The 22,363-nt window shown below is 41.1% G+C and overlaps 1 protein-coding gene across 4 annotated transcripts in view; it reads right to left on the bottom strand.

Moving 5' to 3' along the window:
* Window positions 1-22,363, bottom strand: part of LOC106603321 (teneurin-1) — a 188,205-nt gene that overhangs the window by 56,846 nt on the left and 108,996 nt on the right. For 3 of the 4 annotated variants that reach the window (XM_082974568.1, XM_014196852.3, XM_082974571.1), the window contains 4 exons: window positions 11,185-11,334; window positions 7,538-7,746; window positions 5,092-5,305; window positions 1,886-1,987 (listed from right to left, as the gene is read on the bottom strand). In XM_082974568.1, coding sequence (XP_082830694.1) covers window positions 1,886-1,987; window positions 5,092-5,305; window positions 7,538-7,746; window positions 11,185-11,334 — 675 coding nt within the window. The remainder of the gene's footprint in view (window positions 1-1,885; window positions 1,988-5,091; window positions 5,306-7,537; window positions 7,747-11,184; window positions 11,335-22,363) is intronic. The other variant, XM_082974570.1, reaches the window with a different exon arrangement.

The following is a 22,363-nucleotide window of genomic DNA, read 5'->3' as shown; positions in this document are numbered from 1 at the left end:
CTGCTCCAGTTTCAACTGTTCTGCCTGCGGCTATGGAACCCTGACCTGTTCACCGGACGTGCTTGTTGCACCCTCGACAACTACTATGATTATTATTATTTGACCATGCTGGTCATTTATGAACATTTTAACATTTTAACATCTTGACCATGTTCTGTTATAATATCCACCCTGCACAGCCAGAAGAGGACTGGCCACCCCTCATAGCCTGGTTCCTCTCTAGGTTTCTTCCTAGGTTTTTGGCCTTTCTAGGGAGTTTTTCCTAGGGAGTTTTTCCTAGCCACCGTGCTTCTTTCACATGCTTTGCTTGCTGTTTGGGGTTTTAGGCTGGGTTTCTGTACAGCACTTTGAGATATCAGCTGATGTACGAAGGGCTACATAAAAATAAATTTGATTTGATTTGACTAAACACCTCCCTCTGCAACTGGATCCTGGACTTCCTGACGGGCCACCCCCAGGTGGTAAGGGAAGGTAACAACACATCCGCCATGCTGATCCTCAACACGGGGGCCCCTCAGGGGTGCGTGTTCAGTCCCCTCCTGTACTCCCCGTTCACTCATGACTGCCTGGCCAGGCACGACTCCAACACCATCAAGTTTCCCGATGACACAACAGTGGTAGGCCTGATCACCAATAACGATGAGACAGCCTATAGGGAGGAGGTCAGAGACCTGGCTGTGTGGTGCAAGGACAACAACCTCTCCCACAATGTGATCAAGACAAAAAAGATCATTGTGGACTACAGGAAAAGGAGGAACGAGCATGCCCCCATTTTCATCGATGGGCTACAGTGGAGCAGGTTAAGAGCTTCAAGTTCCTTGGTGTCCACATCACCAACAAACTATCATGGTCCAAACACACTAAGAAAGTTGTGAAGAGGGCCACGACAAAGTCTATTCCCCCTCAGGAGACTGAAAAGATTTGGCATGGGTCCTCAGATCCTCAAAAGGTTCTACAGCTGCACCATCGAGAGCATCCTGCCTGGTATGGCAACTGCTTGGCCTCCGACCGCAAGACACTACAAAGGGTAGTGTGTTCGGCCCAGTACATCACTTGGACCAAGCTTCCTGCCATCCAGGACCTCTATACCAGGCAGTGTCAGAGGAAGGTCCTAAAAATTGTCAAAGATTCCAGCCACCCTAGTCATGGACTGTTCTCTCTGCTACTGCAAGGCAAGCAGTACTGGAGCGCCGAGTTTAGGTCCAAAAGGCTTCTTAACAGCCCTGAAGCCCTAAGATTCCTAAACAGCTAATCAAAGGGCTACCCAGACCCCTCTTTATGCTGCTGCTACTCTCAGTTTATTATCTATGCATAGTCCCTTTAACTCTACCTACATGTACATATTACCTCAATTACCTCAACTAACCGGTTCCCATGCACATTGATTCTGTAGCAGCACCCCCTGTATACAGCCTCGCTATTGTTATTTTACTGCTGCTGTTTAATTATTTGTTGCTTCTATTTTCTATTTTTTTTACTTAACACTTTTTTTCCCTTAAATTTCTTAAAGCATTGTTGGTTAAGGGCTTGTAAGTAAGCATCTCACTGTATTCGGCGCATGTGACAAATAACATTTGATTTGGTAGATTTACAGAATAGAAAATATGAATGATGGTCTATCTCAGAGTTCCCCCCCCCCCCCCCATTGGAATACTACGCATATATCCAACATGACTCACTTATATGCGTAAAAAGGTTTTGTATAATTTCAACTAGTAGTTTTAAAAGTAGCCCTCACAAGCCAAAACTGGTCCCTGAAAATGTTGCACAATTGTGTACAAAGCCAGTATGACCTCTTACGTCCTGCAATTTATTTGTGTGCAATTCATATGACATGTTACGAATTTGTAAGTGCTTAAGATCCTGTTCAATCTCTTTAATATACCTTTTGAGCAGTCTGGTCCCAGAAAGCCGGTGAAGCAGTGGCAGTGGCCTGCTACACATTCGCCGTTCCCCTTACAGTTGGTGGAGCAGCCGCCCATGGTTTCTACAGACACAGAGAAAGTAGTAAACAACACAACTCATGGTATAATGAAGACTATTACTTACTTTGTGCATCCGTTGAGACATGTAATAATCTTTATTAATAAACAAACGTTTCGATACCACAAATGATCTGACGAAGATCCTGGTTGGTATCCAAACGTGTGTTTATTAATACGGGTACGTGGTGGAGCTCTATTTCTTTCATACCAACTTATTGGGGCCCTGATTCTACTAAAGGATTTGTGTTTGACCACACTTGACGGCATATTATAATCTAACATGTTGAATGAGTGACAATAAGGTAACAGATTAAGAGTTTAATTCCAAAACACTATATATCCATTTTCAAATGTTTGTAAATGAGATTTTATTGTTTAAAACAATTATTAATAAGATTGGTGTGTTTTTTCACTATCTAATTATGGCATGGGGTTGTTCAATGACAGAAATGTATTTCACTATCACTTGATGGTTTCATTTCAGAAAGAAAAATATTCAATTTTTTTTCTATACAGTGCATTCGGAAAGTATTCAGACCCTTTGACTTTTTCCACATTATGTTACGTTCCAGCCTTATTCTAAAATTAATGAAATTGTTTTTTACCTCCTCATCAATCTACACACCCCATAATGACAAAGCAAAAACATGTTTTTAGAAATGTTTGCCAATTTATCACAATAAAAAAACTGAAATATCACATTTTCTTAAGTATTCAGACCCTTTAAATCAGGACTTTGTTGAAGCACCTTTGGCAGCGATTACAGCCTTGAGTCTTCTTGGGTATGATGCTACAAGCTTGGCACACCTGTCTGTAGTTCGGGATTCTCCCATTCTTCTCTGCAGATCCTCTCAAGCTCTGTCAGGTTGGATGGAGAGCGTCGGTGTACAGCTATTTTTAGGTCTCTCCAGAGATATTCGTTCGGGTTCAAGTCTGGGCTCTGGCTGGGCCAGTCAAGGACATTGAGACTTGTCCCGAAGCCACTCCTGCATTGTCTTGGCTGTGTGCTTAGGGTCCATGTCCTGTTGTAAAGGTGAACATTCACCCCAGTCTGAGGTCCTGAGCGCTCTGGAGCAGGTTTTCATCAAGGATCTCTCTATATTTTGCTCCGTTCATATTTCCCTCAATCCTGACTAGTCTCCCAGTACCTGCTGCTGAAAAACATCCCCACAGCATGATGCTGCCACCCCCATGCTTCACCGTAGGGATGGTGCCAGGTTTCCTCCAGACGTGACGCTTGGCATTCAGACCAAAGAGTTCAATCTTGGTTTCATCAGATCAGAGCATCTTGTTTCTCATGGTCTGAGAGTCCTTTAGGTGCCTTTTGGCAAACTCCAAGTGGGCTGTCATGTGCCTTTTACTGAGGAGTGGCTTCCGTCTGGCCACTCTACCATAAAGGCCTGATTGGTGGAGTGCTGCAGAGATGCTTGTCCTTCTGGAAGGTTCTCTCATGTCCAAAGAGGAACTCTGGAGCTCTGTCAGAGTGACCATCGGGTTCTTGGTCACCTCCCTGACCAAGGCCCTTCTCCCCCGATTGCTCAGTTTGGTCGGGTGGCCAGCTCTAGGAAAAGTATTGGTGGTTCCAAACTTCTTCCATTTAAGAATGATGGAGGCCACTGTGTTCTTGGGGACCTTCAATGCTGCAGACATTTTTTGTTACCCTTCCCCAGATCTGTGCCTCGACACAGTCCTGTCTCGGAGCTCTACGGACAATTCCTTCAACCTCATGGCTTGGTTTTTGCTCTGACATGCACTGTCAACTTTGGAACCTATATAGACAGGTGTGTGCCTTTCAAAATCATGTCCAGTCAATTGAATTTACCACAGGTGGATAATCAAGTTGTAGAAACATCTCTTGGCTGATCAATGGAAACAGGATGCACCTGAGCTCAATTTCAAGTCTCATAGTAAAGGTTCTGAATACTTACGTAAATAAGGTATTTCTGTTTTTTATTTTTAATAAATGAGCAAAAATGTCTAAAAACCTAGTTTCGCTTTGTCATTATGGGGTATCGTGTGTAGATCGATGAGAAAAATATATAATTAAATCAATTTTAGAATAAGGCTGTAATGTAACAAAATGTTAAAGTCAAGGGGTCTGAATACTTTCCGAATGCACTATATATTCTATATATAAATGCTATATATAAATGCTATATATCCGCCTCACTCTCAAAGAAATACAACCCTGTAAGTAGTACTGCTAGGTTTCACACAGTCAAATGTAACAAATAACTATGCTTTTTATAAAGAAATGTACAAATTATAAATTTGTGACAAAATGAACTCAATAAATAATATGAGATGTGTACGTAAAGTATTTACATTTTAGTCATTTAGCAGATGCTCTATTGCAGAGGAACTTACAGTAAGTGCATTCATGTTAAGAAGGCTATGGGGGGGGATTAACCACATATCACAGTCATATATACAGGATACAAAAACATTCCATTGAAGCTAAACAATAGATATCTTGCGTTTTGCAAAAAAACTACTTTTCAAAGACCTCTAAAATGGATGAATAAAACATTTGAGAACATAAAAAATGTACACACACATGAAGGTACCCATAAGCAATCATTTCTGATGAAAAAACACAAATGTGAAATATTGGTGGATATAGCATTTGGAAAAAAACTCTTCAGATATTCTACATAATTATGAAGAAAATGGAAACGGACATTTCCACAAATACACTGCAGTACCATTCTTGAACTGCCTTTCAGACAACAATGCGTTTTAAAAGACAGAGCAAAAGCATTTTCAGGAGACGCTGGTGAGAGAGAGCATTAGGAGGAATGCATTGTCTCGTCTCTCAGCAGAGGCTTACAGACAGTTGACAAAAGGTCAATCAATTAAGGATGACAGACTGCAGCTCCTTGCAATGAGCAACATAACTCAACCATTTTGATGTTAAAATGGCAGCTTGTTTCACAACATATTTCCTGGAAATAATGTCACATGCACTGTATTTTTCTGTACATCTACAGTAATTATAAGACTTCATTACTGCTCCCAAACATGATTGCATGGCGATGCAATTTTCATTAGTGTCTGACAATGTGGAGCACCTATTCTACTTTTTACATAACGAGAAGCCAATTACCGATGGCAGTGCTCAGAACAAAAACTTGCTCCATTTTCTTTCCGTCGTTGTAGAAAGCCAGGTACCAGGTTCCAGCGTCCATGTACTCTATGAAGCCCGTCTCCTGGAGGGAGGAGAGGATCAGGTTCCTGGGAGACGCGTTCGAATCCTCCGTTACCATCTGAACCTCCTGTTTGATCAGCTGCTTCCCGTCCAGGAGCTTGACAAAGTCAAACTGCAGGAGGAAGAGAAAACATCAGATTAAATATGTAGCCATGGTTTGAGAGTCAAAAACTGGGACATCACAAGTTCCTGGTTGGGCATACTGACGTGCCCTGACTGACAGGGTGTATGATGGTTCCTCCAACATCACAGCACACATATCTATCTCTGGGAACGGGCCAAAACCTGAAATCATAATGTGCTGTATCGTATCCTGTCATCCATCTTAAAATAACTTGAACTTAACCATATGCAAAAGCTCCCGAGCCACCTTTTGACTTTGCCCTTAATGAGCGTAATAAAGAGACAGGCCCCCATCCTGTATTACCAGATGAGTAGGATATGACAGTAGAATGGAGCGGGACATAGTGCCGTAGCTGCGCTAGAGTCACTCATGTTTGTGTGTGCTCTTGGAGATAAGCAGGGGCCAGGGCTGCTATTACACTGCAGTCGGCTGGTGACTGCATGCAGCAAAGCCTTTCCGCCTGCCGGGCTCAGAGGGAGGTCTGTCTTCACTCCTCCACCCGTCCTAAATAAAAAACCCAGGGCTTGGTGAGGCCAGGTCCGTAACTCCAATGACATGCCCCCAAGCCTCAGAATCACTATGACTCAGGTTCTCTTATGAGAGACAAATGCTCCCCTACGGAACAAAAGGAAAACGATGTTTGTAATTCAGTAGAACCGCTGGGGCACCATAGCCATCGGGCCCCTGCATTTCAACTCATCAGTGACGCAAAGCAGCAGAAGAGGAGGCAGAAGAGGCAATTGCAGTCCCTCCATTATTCACTTTCAGCTGGGGATCGGCAAATGATATCACACTGAAGCGGAAATGGCCAATAGTGACAAAATCTCCTTGAAAGAAAAGTCTGAACTGTGCGTGCCGCCAAGGGGACTGACTCAGATTAATGACTAAAAACATCCTATTAGGATTCATCATCCGGAAGCCTGCTGGGTTTGCTGAGGCCGCTGAAACAGCCTTGTGACAGATGAGTCGCTTGTGTGGCGGTCTCGCCGTGACCCTGAGTGCTCAGCCCCATGACCTGCTGGGTATTCTATCAGCAGATGTAATGAGGGATGGTCCGAGGCAACATATGTGTGACTGCGTGCAGGCGCAAAAAACTGAACTGGGATCAGCCGAATCAGCCGACCTGGCTGACAGAGACATCTAACGATGGTGTGGGATTAGCCAGCCCCACCGAGACAGGACTTTGTGTTTATTATGGATCCCCATTAGCTGCTGCCAAGGCAAAGGGTGGCTACTTTGAAGAATTTCAAATATAAAATATATTTTGATTTGTTTAACACTTTTTTGGCTACTACATGATTCCTTGTGTTATTTCATAGTTTTGATGTCTTCACTATTATTCTACAATGTAGAAAATAGTAAAAATAAAGAAAAACTCTGGAATGAGTAGGTGTGTCCAAACGTTTGACTGGTACTGTGTGTGTGTGATTACTATAATGATTATGAGCATCCTTACAGAACAAAAAGGACATCTGTGTTTGAAAGGAAACTTTCAATTAGCATTAATTAATTGTCTGTATCCATGCACCTACATATGCAAATTAGTATACAAATGAGCCATAAATAAGGAGTATTTAATTGAATTACGACAGATCACAATTTCTTGAATGATTGGAACTGTTAATCTTAGATAATATCTTTGGTAACACGCAGTGATTGGGGAGTTTAGGCATTTTACTGACATCACATTAGTTCCACTAGATATTTCCTTAATTGCATTCATTCCATAACAATAAACTACATACATTGAAGCTCATTATGAATTTGACAAAAGTACTGGTACTGTATGTAGCCAACAGTACTGTAGCTAATTCACTGATTGGTGAAGTGATCAAACTTGACAGAGGCACAGCATCTGCCTGGTCCAGCTTTTTATCGTGGGTTTCCATGTGGGTGAAGAGTGAGACGGAAGGATGACAGATGGATGGAGGAAAGGAAGTTGTGCGTAGGGACTTGGGGTACACTCATTAGCATCGAGGTTGGTGTGAATCTGTGCATGTGTATCTGTGCATGTGTGGGTGTGTATCTGTGCATGTGTGGGTGTGTATCTGTGCATGTGTGTAGATGAACCAGGTGTTTATTTAGTTACTTGTGTGTATTGGGGTGTTTCAGTCATTACGTATGCACGAGTGGGAATACATAAGAGTCTACAGTATGACCGTTTACATGGGAGTGGGTGTGGTGCTCCTGTGTGTATGAGGGAGGTAGCGGGTACAGTACCTGTGTGTGTGTAGGGGGGATGTTCCTACGCCCATAGATCCCCAAGAGGGCGTCCCGTGCCAGGGAGACGTTGAACTTGACATACTCTGGGTGGTGGATGGTGATGTGGAAACGCCAAAACAGACCTGGGGGAATGACCTGCATCACCTGGGTACCAATGTCCACCTCCCCTCGGTCTATCGCTTTCCCCCTCTGGAATAGCTCCTTATCTATATGGTGTAAACACACACACACACACACACACACACACACACACACACACACACACACACACACACACACACACACACACACACACACACACACACACACACACACACACACACACACACACACACACACACAGAGAATTTGCACCAAATGAAAATAGATGCACAAATGGGTATAAACACAAATGAGAACAGCGTTCGTTGCTGCACCTCGATATTGGCACTCCCTCTGCCTCTATCAGATAATGAGAGAAAATACAGGCAGACTTTAATCCGTTTCATTTCATTGCCTCGACTAATAAATCCTCCTCGGTCCTTTTAGGAAACGTTCTATCCTCATTGTCAGATGAAACCCTGCATCTGTTCAAACTGGTGCTACACAACTGTGAACAGAAAGGAAAAACAACCATATCTAATATGGTGTTATACTATGGTGAGGAAGGAGAAGACCAGCGAGCTACCGGATGCTTGAGCAAACACCTCCCACATCCAGGCGTGATCTAATTACTCTGTGCTGGTAACCCCTGGTGTCTGCTCTCTGGCAGGTACGCCAACATACCAGGGTGTCACATTATTGATTCTCTCTCTCCTGGCGGGTAACATGAGATCAGTTCAGCTCTACTGTACACATTAAGCGACACTCTTAGAAAAAAGGTGCTATCTAGAACCTTAAAGGGTTCTTCAAAGGGTTCTCCTATGGGGAAAGCTGAAGAACCCTTTTTGGTTGCAGGTTGAACCCTTTTGGTTCCAGGTAGAACTATTTTGGGTTCCATGCAGAGGGTTCTACATGTAACCAGAAAGGGTTCTACCTGGAACCAAAAAAGGTTGTCCTATGGAGACAGCTGAAGAATCCTGTTGGAACCCTTTGTTCTAAGAGTGTAATTCTATCTGTTTGGTGTCTTCTTATCTTCACATTTCTCACTGTACAGAGCTCTGGAAACCACGTTTTTAAACCCCATCTAAATACACATACATGTCTAGACATCGATGACATGGATTGGTCACACATTAGCCTCGACAACCTTGTGAAAAAGATTGGTTTGGTTATCATAGAAACGGAGAGCATTTTTTGTCAAGAAAACACCACCAGACCGGAGCAGGTGGACAAGGTAATGGCAGTGTTACTTTGTGCTACCAGAATGCATTTACTAACTCAATCACTGTGTATAGCTGTGTTACGCTGTTTAGGAGAGGTGGTGTTTGGTCTGTGCCACTGCCACCACAGAACTCATTACAGGGTAATAAAGGCATATCTAGCTGGTGCCTCTCCTGCAGGCCATCTCACCTGTCACTTAAACTGGGTTCAGAGGGTGGGGGGGTGGGGGGAGGGGGGAGGTAAATTAGAAAAGCGCTTCAAAATAGTCTGGCATACAGGCAAATTAATTCTCATAGCCTAAGGGTTACCCTGATAAAACAATTATTCCAGTAATCTATTTACAATGAAATGAAACCGTCTTTCCAATTAGTTATAATTTTCCCTCACAATTGGACAGCTGAATAGAACAAGATTTTAATACTTGGGTCTGTCTGTTGATTGAGACTATTCTATTCCCTTTCATCCATCAGATCTATGCTGATAATAATATTTGTATTTTCTTTAACCTTTATTTAACTAGGTAAGACAGTTTATGAACAAATGCTTATTTACAATGACGGCCTACCAAAAAGCAAAAGGCCTCCTGAGGGGACGGGGGCTGGGATAAAAAATACAAGTTAAATAAAAATAAAAATCTGATTGCTACTCTAAAGAAAATGTACATACTTAGACCAAATACAGAGGCTCAATTATAGGGTCTGGGCCAACACATCATCCTATGGGAAGATCCAATAACAAAAAAGTCTGAAGCTCTAAGAACATTCCCAGAACTACAAGTGAGAAATGCCAATGAAAGATAAGTACGATAAAAAATATACATAATAATTCTGTAAGGCATTGTATACTATGGCCTAAAGTGGATAAACTGTCACGTCATTCTAATTTGTTTCGTAGAACAGGGAGGTTCAGAAGTGGAGCTTGCTGGAGGACCTCTGGTCTGAAAGAGTTAAGGATGACGCTGTGGGCTGTAGCCTGCTAGGGGATTAATCCACACTCTCTTACTTTAATTAACTGCACATGAAGCTCCTCATGATTACTTCATAGTCAATGCATGCTAATGTAACCCAGCACAGCTGCGCTACATTGTACTAGCCACAGAGTGTACACAGCCTTATATACTGTCTCAATCTAGCAGTACTACCTGTAGTTTCCTATTCCTCCCCTTTGAGGAGAAGGGATGGATGTGTCAGAGGGCTATGATATGGGAATATTGAAACTCAGACACCAAGCTTTTACTGAGATCCATTATGTGCTTATGCAGGGGCAATCCAATATTTTCATAACTGATTTGATTTTAATCTACTCTTCAACATTGCCCTAGTTGCAGAGAACATTTTCTGGTTCACGTGCTTATAGAAATGGAATTGAATTATGTGGAATGGAACTGAATTATTTCACTCATTGCCGCAATGGAATTGTACGTCTGCGGTATTTGGGACCCCAGGGTTGGTCTGGTGTTATTGGAATAATGCTATATCTCTATCTCGAAGATTCTATGAGTTTATTATTTTTTTTCGGAAGTGGGAAATGTATATAATCAGATCTTTATCGTGCTAATGGAGGCAATGCCCTGTGAACACGAGGAGTTTTAACTGGAGGATGCCCTGTGAACACATGAGCAGTTTTAACTCGAGGATGCCCTGTGAACACATGAGGAGTTTTAACTGGAGGATGCCCTGTGAACACATGAGATGTTTTAACTGGAGGATGCCCTGTGAACACATGAGGAGTTTTAACTGAAGGATGCCCTGTGAACACATGAGGAGTTTTAACTGGAGGATGCCCTGTGAACACATGAGGAGTTTTAACTGGAGGATGCCCTGTGAACACATGAGGAGTTTTAACTGGAGGATGCCCTGTGAACACATGAGATGTTTTAACTGGAGGATGCCCTGTGAACACATGAGGAGTTTTAACTGAAGGATGCCCTGTGAACACATGAGGAGTTTTAACTGGAGGATGCCCTGTGAACACATGAGGAGTTTTAACTGGAGGATGCCCTGTGAACACATGAGGAGTTTTAACTGGAGGATGCCCTGTGAACACATGAGGAGTTTTAACTGGAGGATGACCTCTGCGTCACCCACCCACCTTCCTACCGGCTCTTTTATCTGACCCGCAATAAGCGTCGCACAAGAAGGAAATCATTCTCCCTGTCGAAACATATTGCATCCAACACGCTGGTTATGAAACAACAGGTTTCTTATGTAAACACAGAGGAAGACAAATAGGAGGAGAGAGCCCATGGATCGCCCCTTGCTCTAGCTTTTGTTGTGTGGTCTGACAATGTGAATCAAAACCTGGAGGCTTCATAACATCAATCTTTGCCCACCACCGCTTACCTTTGTTGGTGTTGTTGAGGCCGGGCAGACCGAAGGGCGTGAAGGTTATGTCTATGCTCTCTGAGTCTCTGTCCAGTTTGCTGAGTCCATTCTCATAGAGCTGCCCATCTGCTGGCTGCAGGTGCCAGGTCAGCCCAAACAAGTGCACTGCTGTAGGGGAGAGCCATGGTTTAGCATGGGGCGGGAGGATTAGTGCTAGAAAGAAAACCCCAGGGCATTAATCATTCAAAACCTAAGAGTAAGACATCTGATTAAACCTGTCTGCAGCAAACAGTAACTAACTACAGTGTGGATGTGCTACAAGGTTCCAGCACTGTTGGCTGTATATTACAATTGTAGTTATTTGACAGAGGACTAGTCATTAGTGCTTGGAGCGAGACACACTAACATACTGATTGTAAGACATCCTGCTGCTCCTATGCTTATTACAACACCGTAAAGCAATTTTTCTCCTGTCATTCATGACAACTTCGCTGATATCTCATCTACTACATACCAATGTAATTAAACAAATAAAAAAAGTATACTTTTTTTTACTAGATGTAAGGGTGGTAGGTTACAGTATGAGGTTCATGAAATCTATTTAATGGAATATTGATAAGTAGCTGTCTAATCTCCAAAGAAAGGGAGGATAAAGTATGTGACTTTCTAAGTAATGGATTAAAGAAAACCAATATGGTCAAAATTAAATATTTATTTAATGTGAGACTACGGAATGGAATTAATTGAGAAACAGAGATTCCTCACATTATGTAGTTCCTTTCCCAGTAATCCAGAGAGCATTTCTAAGAATGGCAGAGCCAGTTACCCACTGGCAGGGTAAGCATTCAAATCTATTAGGGAAAATATTTTCTGAGATAATTTGGAAGCTATTTAAATATTTAAAAAAGCTCCAGAAAATCGTGCACTTGACAAACACATCACACCTCTCATGGTTTCTCAATCTGCAATAGGCTAATCACTGCATTACGATCCACAACAACACAATGCCCCATAACAACGTAGAAGTGGTTAAACAAAGGTGAACAAAGGCGAAACACAAACAAAGACATGCACTAACTCATTGCAGAGGAAAACACAAACACCTAACAACCAAAAGGAGGGAGGATAGCAGGATAAGCAGCAGTTAACTACTATGTATACCACCTGACTCATGAGCCTTAACCAATCCCAAACCCAGCAGGACGCCTCTGCACTGATTAGACATGGTGGAGACAGACATTGTATTTGAGAAAGGTGCTGCTCTGCATAACAGCCGTCCCCTCACTAGCGCAGCATTCAGATACTCAGATCAACGTAATTCACCCCTGATCACTTCAAAGTGTTTTCTTTTTCATCTGTCTTTAAACCGCAGCTAGGGCAGTCATATTGGGGGAAGGTCTTAAAGAATGCCTGTTGAAATGCTTTTTTGTTTTTTGCAGACAGCTGAGTGGGAAAGCCTAATTAGAGTGAAAGTAGTTCATGCGAATTTGCATCTGTTTTACATAGTCAGTGGAGGAATAATTGATGCTATCTGCTTTTAAAATGTATAATGCATATTCTGATTATGCAGTTTAGAGGGAAGAATTAGATTAAACCCTTGTCCTCTACTTGGGTAGACCCGAGAAACAGACAGCTGTAAAGTTGTAATGAAATTGAGAGAGAAACATATCGCCTCAATAACAGATAAGAGTTTTGTTTGGGGTTTACCAATAATGAGGAAGAGAAGATTTGATTAGATGTTCTCTCTAAATAAGAAAGAGAGGGAATGTTTGGCTCAGGAGGCAACTGCCACATTGAACTATTGTCTTGTAACTTGATAATTGATTCAGGCCAAACTGTATAATCACATTATGATCATCTTGTTGCTAATAAAAATAAATAATAATCCCCATACAATTGTTTTTGCTCTACAGGAAAATAAATGGAAATCAGAATTATGAATCAACAAAGTTCACCCTGTATTCTCAACAACATGATCCAAAACGATTAGGTCTGGAGTAAAACATGCACATTTTAGAGCTCAAGTCAGTATTCCCCACGAAGACATGATAGTATGAGATGTGCCCTTTAATGGACCACAAACCTAAATAGCTACTTGCACCTTCAGCCTTTACGCCACACATTTATAATGAGTCTAATTCCAATTTAGAGGCATAAAGTCAATTACGTTTCATCCATAGCTGTTAACATTTCACAGGCAACCAGCAAAAGAAATGGCTGCACGGACTATCTGAGTTGACCCGTGTATTTGTTTTGCATCTTTTCTATGCACACTCACAGGACTCTACACACTCACAGGACTCTACACACTCACAGGACTCTACACACTCACAGGACTCTACACACTCACGCACGCTGACACTCCAACACACACAAAAGCATGCACGCACAAGCATGCACACGAGCACACGTCATTTGCTCACACACACACACACACACACCCATCATCATATACGCTGCTGCTACTCTGTTTATCATATATTCTGATGCCTAGTCACCATACCCCTATTCATATCTACCTTTATTGATCCAGTAACCCTCTCACATTGTAAATATGGTATTGGACCCTGTTTGTTCTACCTTGTGCTATTTTTAGTGCTACATTGTTACTGATGACTGCATTGTTGAGTTTAGAGCTCGCAAGAATGGCATTTTAGTGTACTTGTGCACGTGACATTAAAACTTGAAACGGAAACAGATAGGGCTCTATCTCTATCTGTGCAGAGCACATGCCAGTCCGTTGGTTGCGCCTGCTGATCTGTCCGGTACAGAGATTGCGCGCGCCCAGTTGCGCCTTTTCCCTAGTCTGTCCTGTACGGAGATTGCGTGCCTCCGGTATCCAAACATACATGGCTTGAGAGATGCGGTCACCGGTCGAGTGTGTGTTGCTAGCTACCTCGTTTAAATATCATCAGTAAGTGCCACAGCAGCATACCATTGAATGAATACTTAAGAACACTTGATATAGCCTACATCATCAATATTCGGTCTTGTTGGCTAAGCGCAGCAGAGAGAGGCAGAAAGACAAGAGTAAAAGACATCGAGCTAGCTAACTAGAGATTTACATCAAACCTCAACATCAATGATCGGCTGATAGCCCACCCTCTTTTCCCGATGTCAATCATGTCTTTAGGAGGCACTGTAACTAGCTTGATTACAATGTGTGATGATGAGTGAGTATGTTGTTGCAGAAATAAATAGACCTACGCTGAAAAAAAAAGAGAAGAAAAAAAAGTTTTACATTTTGAGCACCTGCCCCCTGAAAGGCGCTCCAGGCAACGCTGTAAACTAGTCAGTGAATGTGCCCAGAAATAACTAAATCACAACACATGAACTGAGTGTTTGGAGGGCAAAATTAGTTGACCTACAACACTAGGCCCCCACCTAGTTGAAGTAGCTACAAATCAGGGCTTTATCCATGTGATAGTGAGATTACTGGGGGCATCAGTTTGCATTACTATGTATTGGTGCCCTGCAGAGTTCTGTGGGAAGACTTTGGGGAGGGGTAATGAAGAGCAAGCACTGGATTGGATTCTCAGCAGGTGGCTGGATGTGTAGGATCCAACACCACTCTTGTTTCCACAGATCGGGAATCCAAGGAGGATTTTCCTAAATGCAGTTCAGTTCACAGACTGAAAGCATTGCACCACATGGAACTGGTTGCCTCCCACGTCATATTAGCTCGCAAGTTAATAGTAGTACTACTAGTAGTGGTACTACTAGTAGTGGTACTACTGAGCAGTTGCAGTAGTAATAGTTCAAGCTGGGTAAAGTAACTTACAATTACATATTTGGTACTACAGTAGTAATTTCTACAACTATCATCTTACAAATTATCAATCAATTAATTAATATTAATGATACAGCAATACTGTTGTGATGGCACAGTGCCTTCAGAAAGTATTCACACCCCTTGACTTCTTCCACGTTTGTTGTGTTACAGCCTGAATTTAAAATTGATTTACATTTACATTTTGTGTCACTGACCTATACACAATACCCCATAATGTCAAAGTGGAATTATGTTCTTAGCAATCTTTAGAAATGAAAAGCTGAAATGTCTTGAGTCAATAAGTATTCAACCCTTTTGTTATGGCAACCCTAAATAAGTTCAGGAGTAAAAATGTGCTTAACAAGTCACATAATAAGTTGCATGGACTCACTATGTGTGCAATAATAGTGTTTAAAATGATTTTTTGAATGACTACCCCATCTCTGTACCCCACACATACAATTATCTGTAAGGTTCCTCAGTTGAGCATCACATTTCAAGCAGAGATTCAACCACAAAAACCAGGTAGGTTTTCCGATGGTTCAAAAAAAAGAAGGGCACCTATTGGTAAAAAAAAACAGCAGACATTGAATATCCCTTTAAGCATGGTGAAGTTATTAATTACACTTTGGATGGTGTATCAATACACCCAGTCACTACAAAGATACATGCGCCCTTGTCCTGAATACAAAGCATTATGTTTGGGGCAAATTCAACACATCACTGAGAACAACTATTCATATTTTCAAGCATGGTGGTGGCTGCATCATGTTATTGGTATGCTTGTCATCGGCAAGGACTAGGGAGTTTTTTATGATAAAAAGAAACGGAATACAGCTAAGCATAGGCAAAATCCTAGAGGAAAACTTGGTCCAGTCTGCTTTCAAACAGACACTGGGAGACAAATTCACTTTTCAGCAGGACAATTTCCTAAAACACAAGGCCAAATATACACTGGAGATGCTTACCAAGACAACATTGAATGTTCCTGAGTGGCCTAGTTACAGTTATAATTTTTTTTATTTTACCTTTATTTAACTAGGCACATCAGTTAAGAACAAATTCTTATTTTCAATGACGGCCTAGGAACAGTGGGTTAACTGCCTTGTTCAGGGGCAGAACGACAGTTTTGACTTAAATCAGCTTGAAAAGCTATGGCAAGACTAGAAAATGGCTGTCTAGCAATAATCAACAACCAACTTGACATATCGTGAATCATCTTTTAAAGAATAATGGGAAAATATTGTACAATCCTGGTGTGCAAAGCTCTTGGAGACTGACCCAGAAATACTCACAGCTGTAATCGCTGCCAAATGTGATTCTAACATGTATTGACTTTGGGGGTTGAATACTTATCTAATCAAGATTTATTAGTGGTTTATTTTCCATAATTTTTGTATTTAGTATTTTGTGTAGATTGTTACCAAAAAATTACAATTAATTCAATTTTAATAACACTTTGTAACACAACAAAGTGTGGAAAAAGTCAAGGGGTGTGAATACTTTCTGAAGGCACCAGAACCGAAAATTGTTCTGCCCCATAATTTAAACGATGGAATATTGCAATAGAGTTCCATTAAAGATGTGGGACACAGTCACCTACTGTAACACTAGCAGCAAGTCATCTGAAAGTAAAGACCTGCTTAGTCAGGTGAGACTTCACATTGGCACAGTGGCACCAGAGGACAAAACATGAAAGGTAAGTCATACTTGGCTCTTTGTCAAAATGGCTGCCAGTATGCAGACGGGTGACACTTTGTACTGTTAAAAAGATGTTCTCTAAGGGACTGAACCAGAGCCAATCAGCTCTTTAAGAATAGAAGAGGCACTAGAGAAAGAGAGACAGAGAGAGAGAGAGAGAGAGAGATGGCGGGCATAGTGGCAAAAACACACTCTAAAGGTTATTCTTACCACAGTATCATGGCAGATAGATTATTATGTTGATCATTACCAGAGCATGTTTCAGTATGACACATAGCCTCTGCCTACGCTACGTTCTCTATTGTTGGCCAATAACAGGAAGAGGTTCATTAACCATGGTTGAGTATGGGGAAAAGATAGTTCCTAATACCAGTGCTATTGGTATTAGTCCCACAGCTACTGTGCTCAAAGTCCATTCTGAGCTTCAGGAGAGGTGTCAGTTCCAGTAGAGATTGGCACTTGATCTAAACTTCCCTGTACTGGGTGAAATAATTCACTGACTGCCCCCTGCACCCCAGCCTCCTCTCTCTTCAAAAAGGGCATTGTTTGGTTTATAGAGTCACGACCAGAATACTAATGAGACACTGAAGAGAAAATGGATCGATCAATACGATCACAATGAGGCATGAAAGGTCTGCTACCTTCAAGGCAAGTCGCCTGGAATCATAAATTCCTTGGCTGCCCGGTTCCCTTTCACAGAGACTCTGACTCGGACACTTTGACATTACTCAGTCTTATTGATCCTAACACTTTTCCGTCTGTTAAACCAATACCACAGCTGACAGCTATCCTTTACAGTGCCCTAATGAACTGAAAAAATCAAAACATTTAATTTTCTCCAAGGAATATTGTTCTCCTCTCTGAGTCACAGCCTTTCAATACACATTGGAAAGAGATATCTAAACTTCATTAAGGCTTTTCTTTTACTCAATACCAAAAACACTCCTCAAAAGGTAGAGGAGTTTTATTGCTTATAAGTTATTGCACTAATAAACATAATTGGAAAAGTAATGAATTGGCAGTCATTTTGCAGGTGAAGTGTTGCAGTTGAAAGAACCGCTGTGGGACTACTCAATCACAGAGATGAAGGAGGAGAGAGAAAGGGGTGAAGGAGGTGGTGGAGGTGGCAGGGGAGACATTGTTCCTTCCTGTGTTGACAGCGTTCTGACTTTGAAAACAGGCAACTGTAACTTCCTGTTCTGCTTATATCACCTCTGGGTATGTGGGTGACATTTTGGAGCATTTTAATTAGCACCAGGTTGTCCCCTTAGTGAATGAAGAGTGTTTCTGAGGAGAATGGAGTAGTTGGTACTTACTCCCAGTCAGAATCAGACAGTGTGGCTTACCGTGCTATATCAGCAGTATGCCTGCATGTTCTTCTATTTCTGCCTCTCCATAACATTTTCATCATTCATTCATCGCCCTGGGGCTTGTGCACCTCCTCTAAGTATGACACAATGACATGTCACCGTTGTCTTTGAGCCATTCCTCTTCTTGTGTTGTGTGGAGTCAAAATAGCTGTATGGTGGGGGGTCTACAAAGTGTCAAACGCAGATTGTCCTTACATCTTAACCTTTCACTGGCCCCACAACCTCCTGCAGTTTCAAGGATGCTCTACACAAACAGCAATGCATTCTCATCAGAAAAGTTTGTTTAGTTATTTGAAAGAGAACTTCCGCAAGTGAAGAATAAAGTGGAATGTGCCCTTCCCATGCGCCAGTGTGTTTCCTTTGTTGTTGTGCTAGAACTGGAACACATCACAACGATTTGCAAATCAGTTACACAGTATGATACATTCTACTTCTGATATGGCTAAATGTGCATACATGTGCTTTTGATGGAGTCTTATGAAGACAAATACTGTCCATTTAAAACATGCTTGAATGGATGCATGCTCAGCAAATCGCTGCAATGCAAATGTTACAACTGGCTGCTCCAGCCCAGCCCCTGCGGTCCTGCTGCAACTACAGCAAACAAATGCCATGGTAATGTCTATTCTGGGGTCCAGACTAGCATGAACCAAAACAGATAGAGTAAATACAGTATATAAATAAATAGCAGGGTTGATCACACCAATGGTGACATCAAGCAAAGCCATAAAGGCCTGTGTCAAGGCACAGAGAGAGCCTTGACACAAATCTGTGATTTGTGATGACTGGTACCTTCCATGTTCATTGAGATTTGTGATGTGTCACCCCCGAGGAGAGACTTGTGGGTAATAGATTTTCCACCTTTGTTATTTATTTGACATTTTTATTTACAGTACCAACATTATTTGTGATGACAGTACATCTGTTCATTTACGATTTGGACTGAGTGCCTAATAACTAGAGGGAATAAACATTTAGCTGCTAATTTCAAAGCTGTTTGCAACTGTATTTCAAACTCAGGAATGTAATCAGCATTTTATTCATGTAGCCTACTACCGTAGCCATATAGATTTTTTGGTCAATTCAAAATTGGTAATGTAGCATTTATAGTAGACAAATGAATAATAAAGCAGAGAGCTGTTAAGATGCAGTCAACGTTTGTTAGACAGCGGAGGATTTACAATCCCTATCCCTCGCCTGCACACCAAACGGGCTGATGGCTACCTTTGAAATGGCCTTATTAAAGGGGTGTTCATGCACGGTCATGCAGTTTAGTAAATTGCAGGTCTGAGGATCAAAATTGGAGGTCTAAAGTCTTCCATCTTGCTCTGTGTTGCATTCCCTAAGATCTTTATCGATCTAGTGTTGGAAGCTTAAGGGCATCATCTCAATTAGGAAAAACACACAGACGTCTCTGGGTCAGAGCCATCCATAGACATGGCACATGAAGGTTACAATGCCCTCATATTAATATCAGTCAGTTCTAGAGACAACACTATGCCAGACTGAAAGACAATGCCTTAGACATCATACTCATGGCTACGGACCTTAAACGATCAATCTGTTGTTGCTCTCTGATCACTAGGTTTATTGATAATCTTAGTGAAAATAGTAGGCAATATGACCTCATTGATATCTGAATCTAAAATGGATACTGATGAAAACAAGGTTGCAACAAAGTAACGTGTTCTCTTAATTAAATACTATCAATATGTATCTATAATTGACATTATAGAGGCCATATAGATTAACTACCAGTGTAATATCATATGTACTGCAACTACATCGTACGTAATGTACACTAGTAAGTCCATGTAGTTATGGAGTCGGCCTACTTACATTACCACCTTGGCATGGACCTGTTTTTGTATTTTCTTCTTCTAGGAAACAGTGGGAAGTATAAATAACTATCTCTACTGGAGCACCTACCTGGTACATGACATCCTTTCATACTGTAGAATAAAGGCTGAACAATAGCTACCTAATGTAAAATGTTATGCAACAGTCTACCTGTCCTTTTCTGTATGTCTCTTCTCCAAATACTGTTGTTTACAGTTATAAAGGACAAGAACACAACCAATATGACAGTTACAATACCAAAATGGCATGACGATACAAATCCAACGGCCAGTACAGGTTCAATGGGATTAAAAACCGTGGAAATAAATAATTACCCTCAGATAGAACTCAAGGAATGTTTGCTTCCTGTATCTTACAGACTCACAAACAACTTTTGGATGGATTTTCAACGAAACTATCCATTCATCCTAGTGCATGAAATAAAATAAGAATGACACTGGGAAATAGTTGGAGAATGAGACGATAAAGAAAGTAAATACAAGTGGAAATATAGAGCGATTTCAGTGCCAATAGTATCTGTATATGCATTCAATATTTTTGAATTTGTATTAAGACATTGAATTTATATTCTATATTTTTTAATTTGTATTAAGACATTGAATTTAAATACTATATATTTTTGCATTTGTAATGGTCAAATTGAATCACATGTTCTAAAATTCAATTTCAATTTAATTGAATATTAAAATTCTATATTTATATACTCATTGTCAATATGGTAGATATTGCATTCATTGTCTTTGTTTACAAATTACAATTTCAAGTTTACCAAAGTTTCATATATTCTACTTTTCGGATGTATTCAGATTCAGTTTTCAAATGTGGTTCTCTAAATTCAGATTCAAAACCAGAGACATCATCCTGGTACTTTGCCAGCAAGGAATGGTAGAAGAGAACAGATAGAATCAAACGCTCGCCATGTTAATCAGGTTTCTGCCGGTTTCTGAAACCAATGTGGCATGTTGAATTCATTTTCTTCCTATGAATTTTTGCGTTTGAACCGTTTGGGCTCTAAGCTATTATGACCCCATTCCTGAAAGCTAAGACTCTCTGGAACATTAGACACATTAGAAGGGAGTGTGACAAAAAACACAATTTGGCCCCCATAAGAATATAGTTGAATAGCCCTGTCATAGCCCTTCCAAGGAAAGCTTTTCCACTCCCTATTTAATCTTTCTCTTTTGACTGACTGGGTTTGAACCAGATCTACTGCATGTTACAAGACTGTGTTAGAGCCCACTTAGCTAAAGCCCATAGGGATGAGTTCAGGAAGCTAACACAAGTCTTCAAGTCTCCAGCAAGGTTACTCATCAAAAGAGCGTGGACCTTAGTTATATTTCACCCCCTTTTGACCTCATACATGCGACCTTGCCTGAGACCTGAAGACGTGTTAGTTTGACTGATGGGGTTCTAACCCAGGCCTCTAGTGCACTAGACAATGTCACTTTTCAGGTCTCTGACAAGTTACTCATCATGTAAGCGTGTTCACCGAATCACCTGTGTTACACTTCACTCAACTTTCACCTCCTCCTCGAGACCCATCCAAGTAACAGAACTTAGGCTTTAGCTCAGAAGGCTAACAAAGTCTTAACCCAGTCAGTCACCCTTATAATGAGCACCCTTGCAGGAGGCTTGAAACTAATACATGTCTAACACAAACCAACACATGTCAAACTAACACGTCTTCAGGTCTCCTGTGCATCCTCTGAGCATCATAGAGGGGAACAGAAAGCACGTTCCAGAGGGTCTTATCTTTTGGGAATGGGGTCATAATAGTTCAAACGCTAGAGCCAAATTCATGAGAAGAAAATAAATTCAACATGCCACATTGGCTTCAGAAACCGCCAGAAACCTGATTAACACAAAGGGCATTTGATTCTATCTGTTCTCTCGGCTCCCGACTGGCGCAGCGGTCTAAGGCACTGCATCTCAGTGCAAGAGGCATCACTGTAGTCCCTGGTTTGAATCCAGGCTGCATCACATCTGGACGAGTTTGGAAGTCCCGTAGGGCATCGCACAATTGGCCCAGCGTTGTCCAGGTTTGGCCGGGGTAGGTCGTCATTGTAAATAAGAAGTTGTTTTTAACTGACTTGCCCAGTTAAATAAAAAAAATATTATCTTCTACCATTCCTTGCTGGAAAAGTACCAGGATGTCTATGGTTTTGAATCTGAATTTAGAGAACTGAATTTTAAAACTGAATCCGAATGCATCTGAGATGTTAAATATATGAAACTTTGGTAAACTTTAAATTATAGTTTGTAAACTTGATACACAGACAATTAATGCAATATGCACCATATTTAAACTGAATAAATAAATATTGAATTTGAATATTCACTTAAATTTACATTTAATTTAATTCAGTTTCAAATGATGAAATACAAGTTAAATTTACTAATTCAAATATTATATTATTATTAAAATATTGAATTCAAATACAGTTTCTGTTGGCACTGAAATCACTCCATACGGAAATGTCATGCTTTTGTACTA

The sequence above is a fragment of the Salmo salar genome, chromosome 04 (assembly GCF_965601325.2).
Source record: "Salmo salar chromosome 04, fSalSal1, whole genome shotgun sequence".
Taxonomy (NCBI): Eukaryota; Metazoa; Chordata; class Actinopteri; order Salmoniformes; family Salmonidae; genus Salmo; species Salmo salar.
The sequence above is the reverse complement of the archived record's forward strand: the minus strand, read 5'-3'. Positions and strand labels throughout refer to the sequence as shown.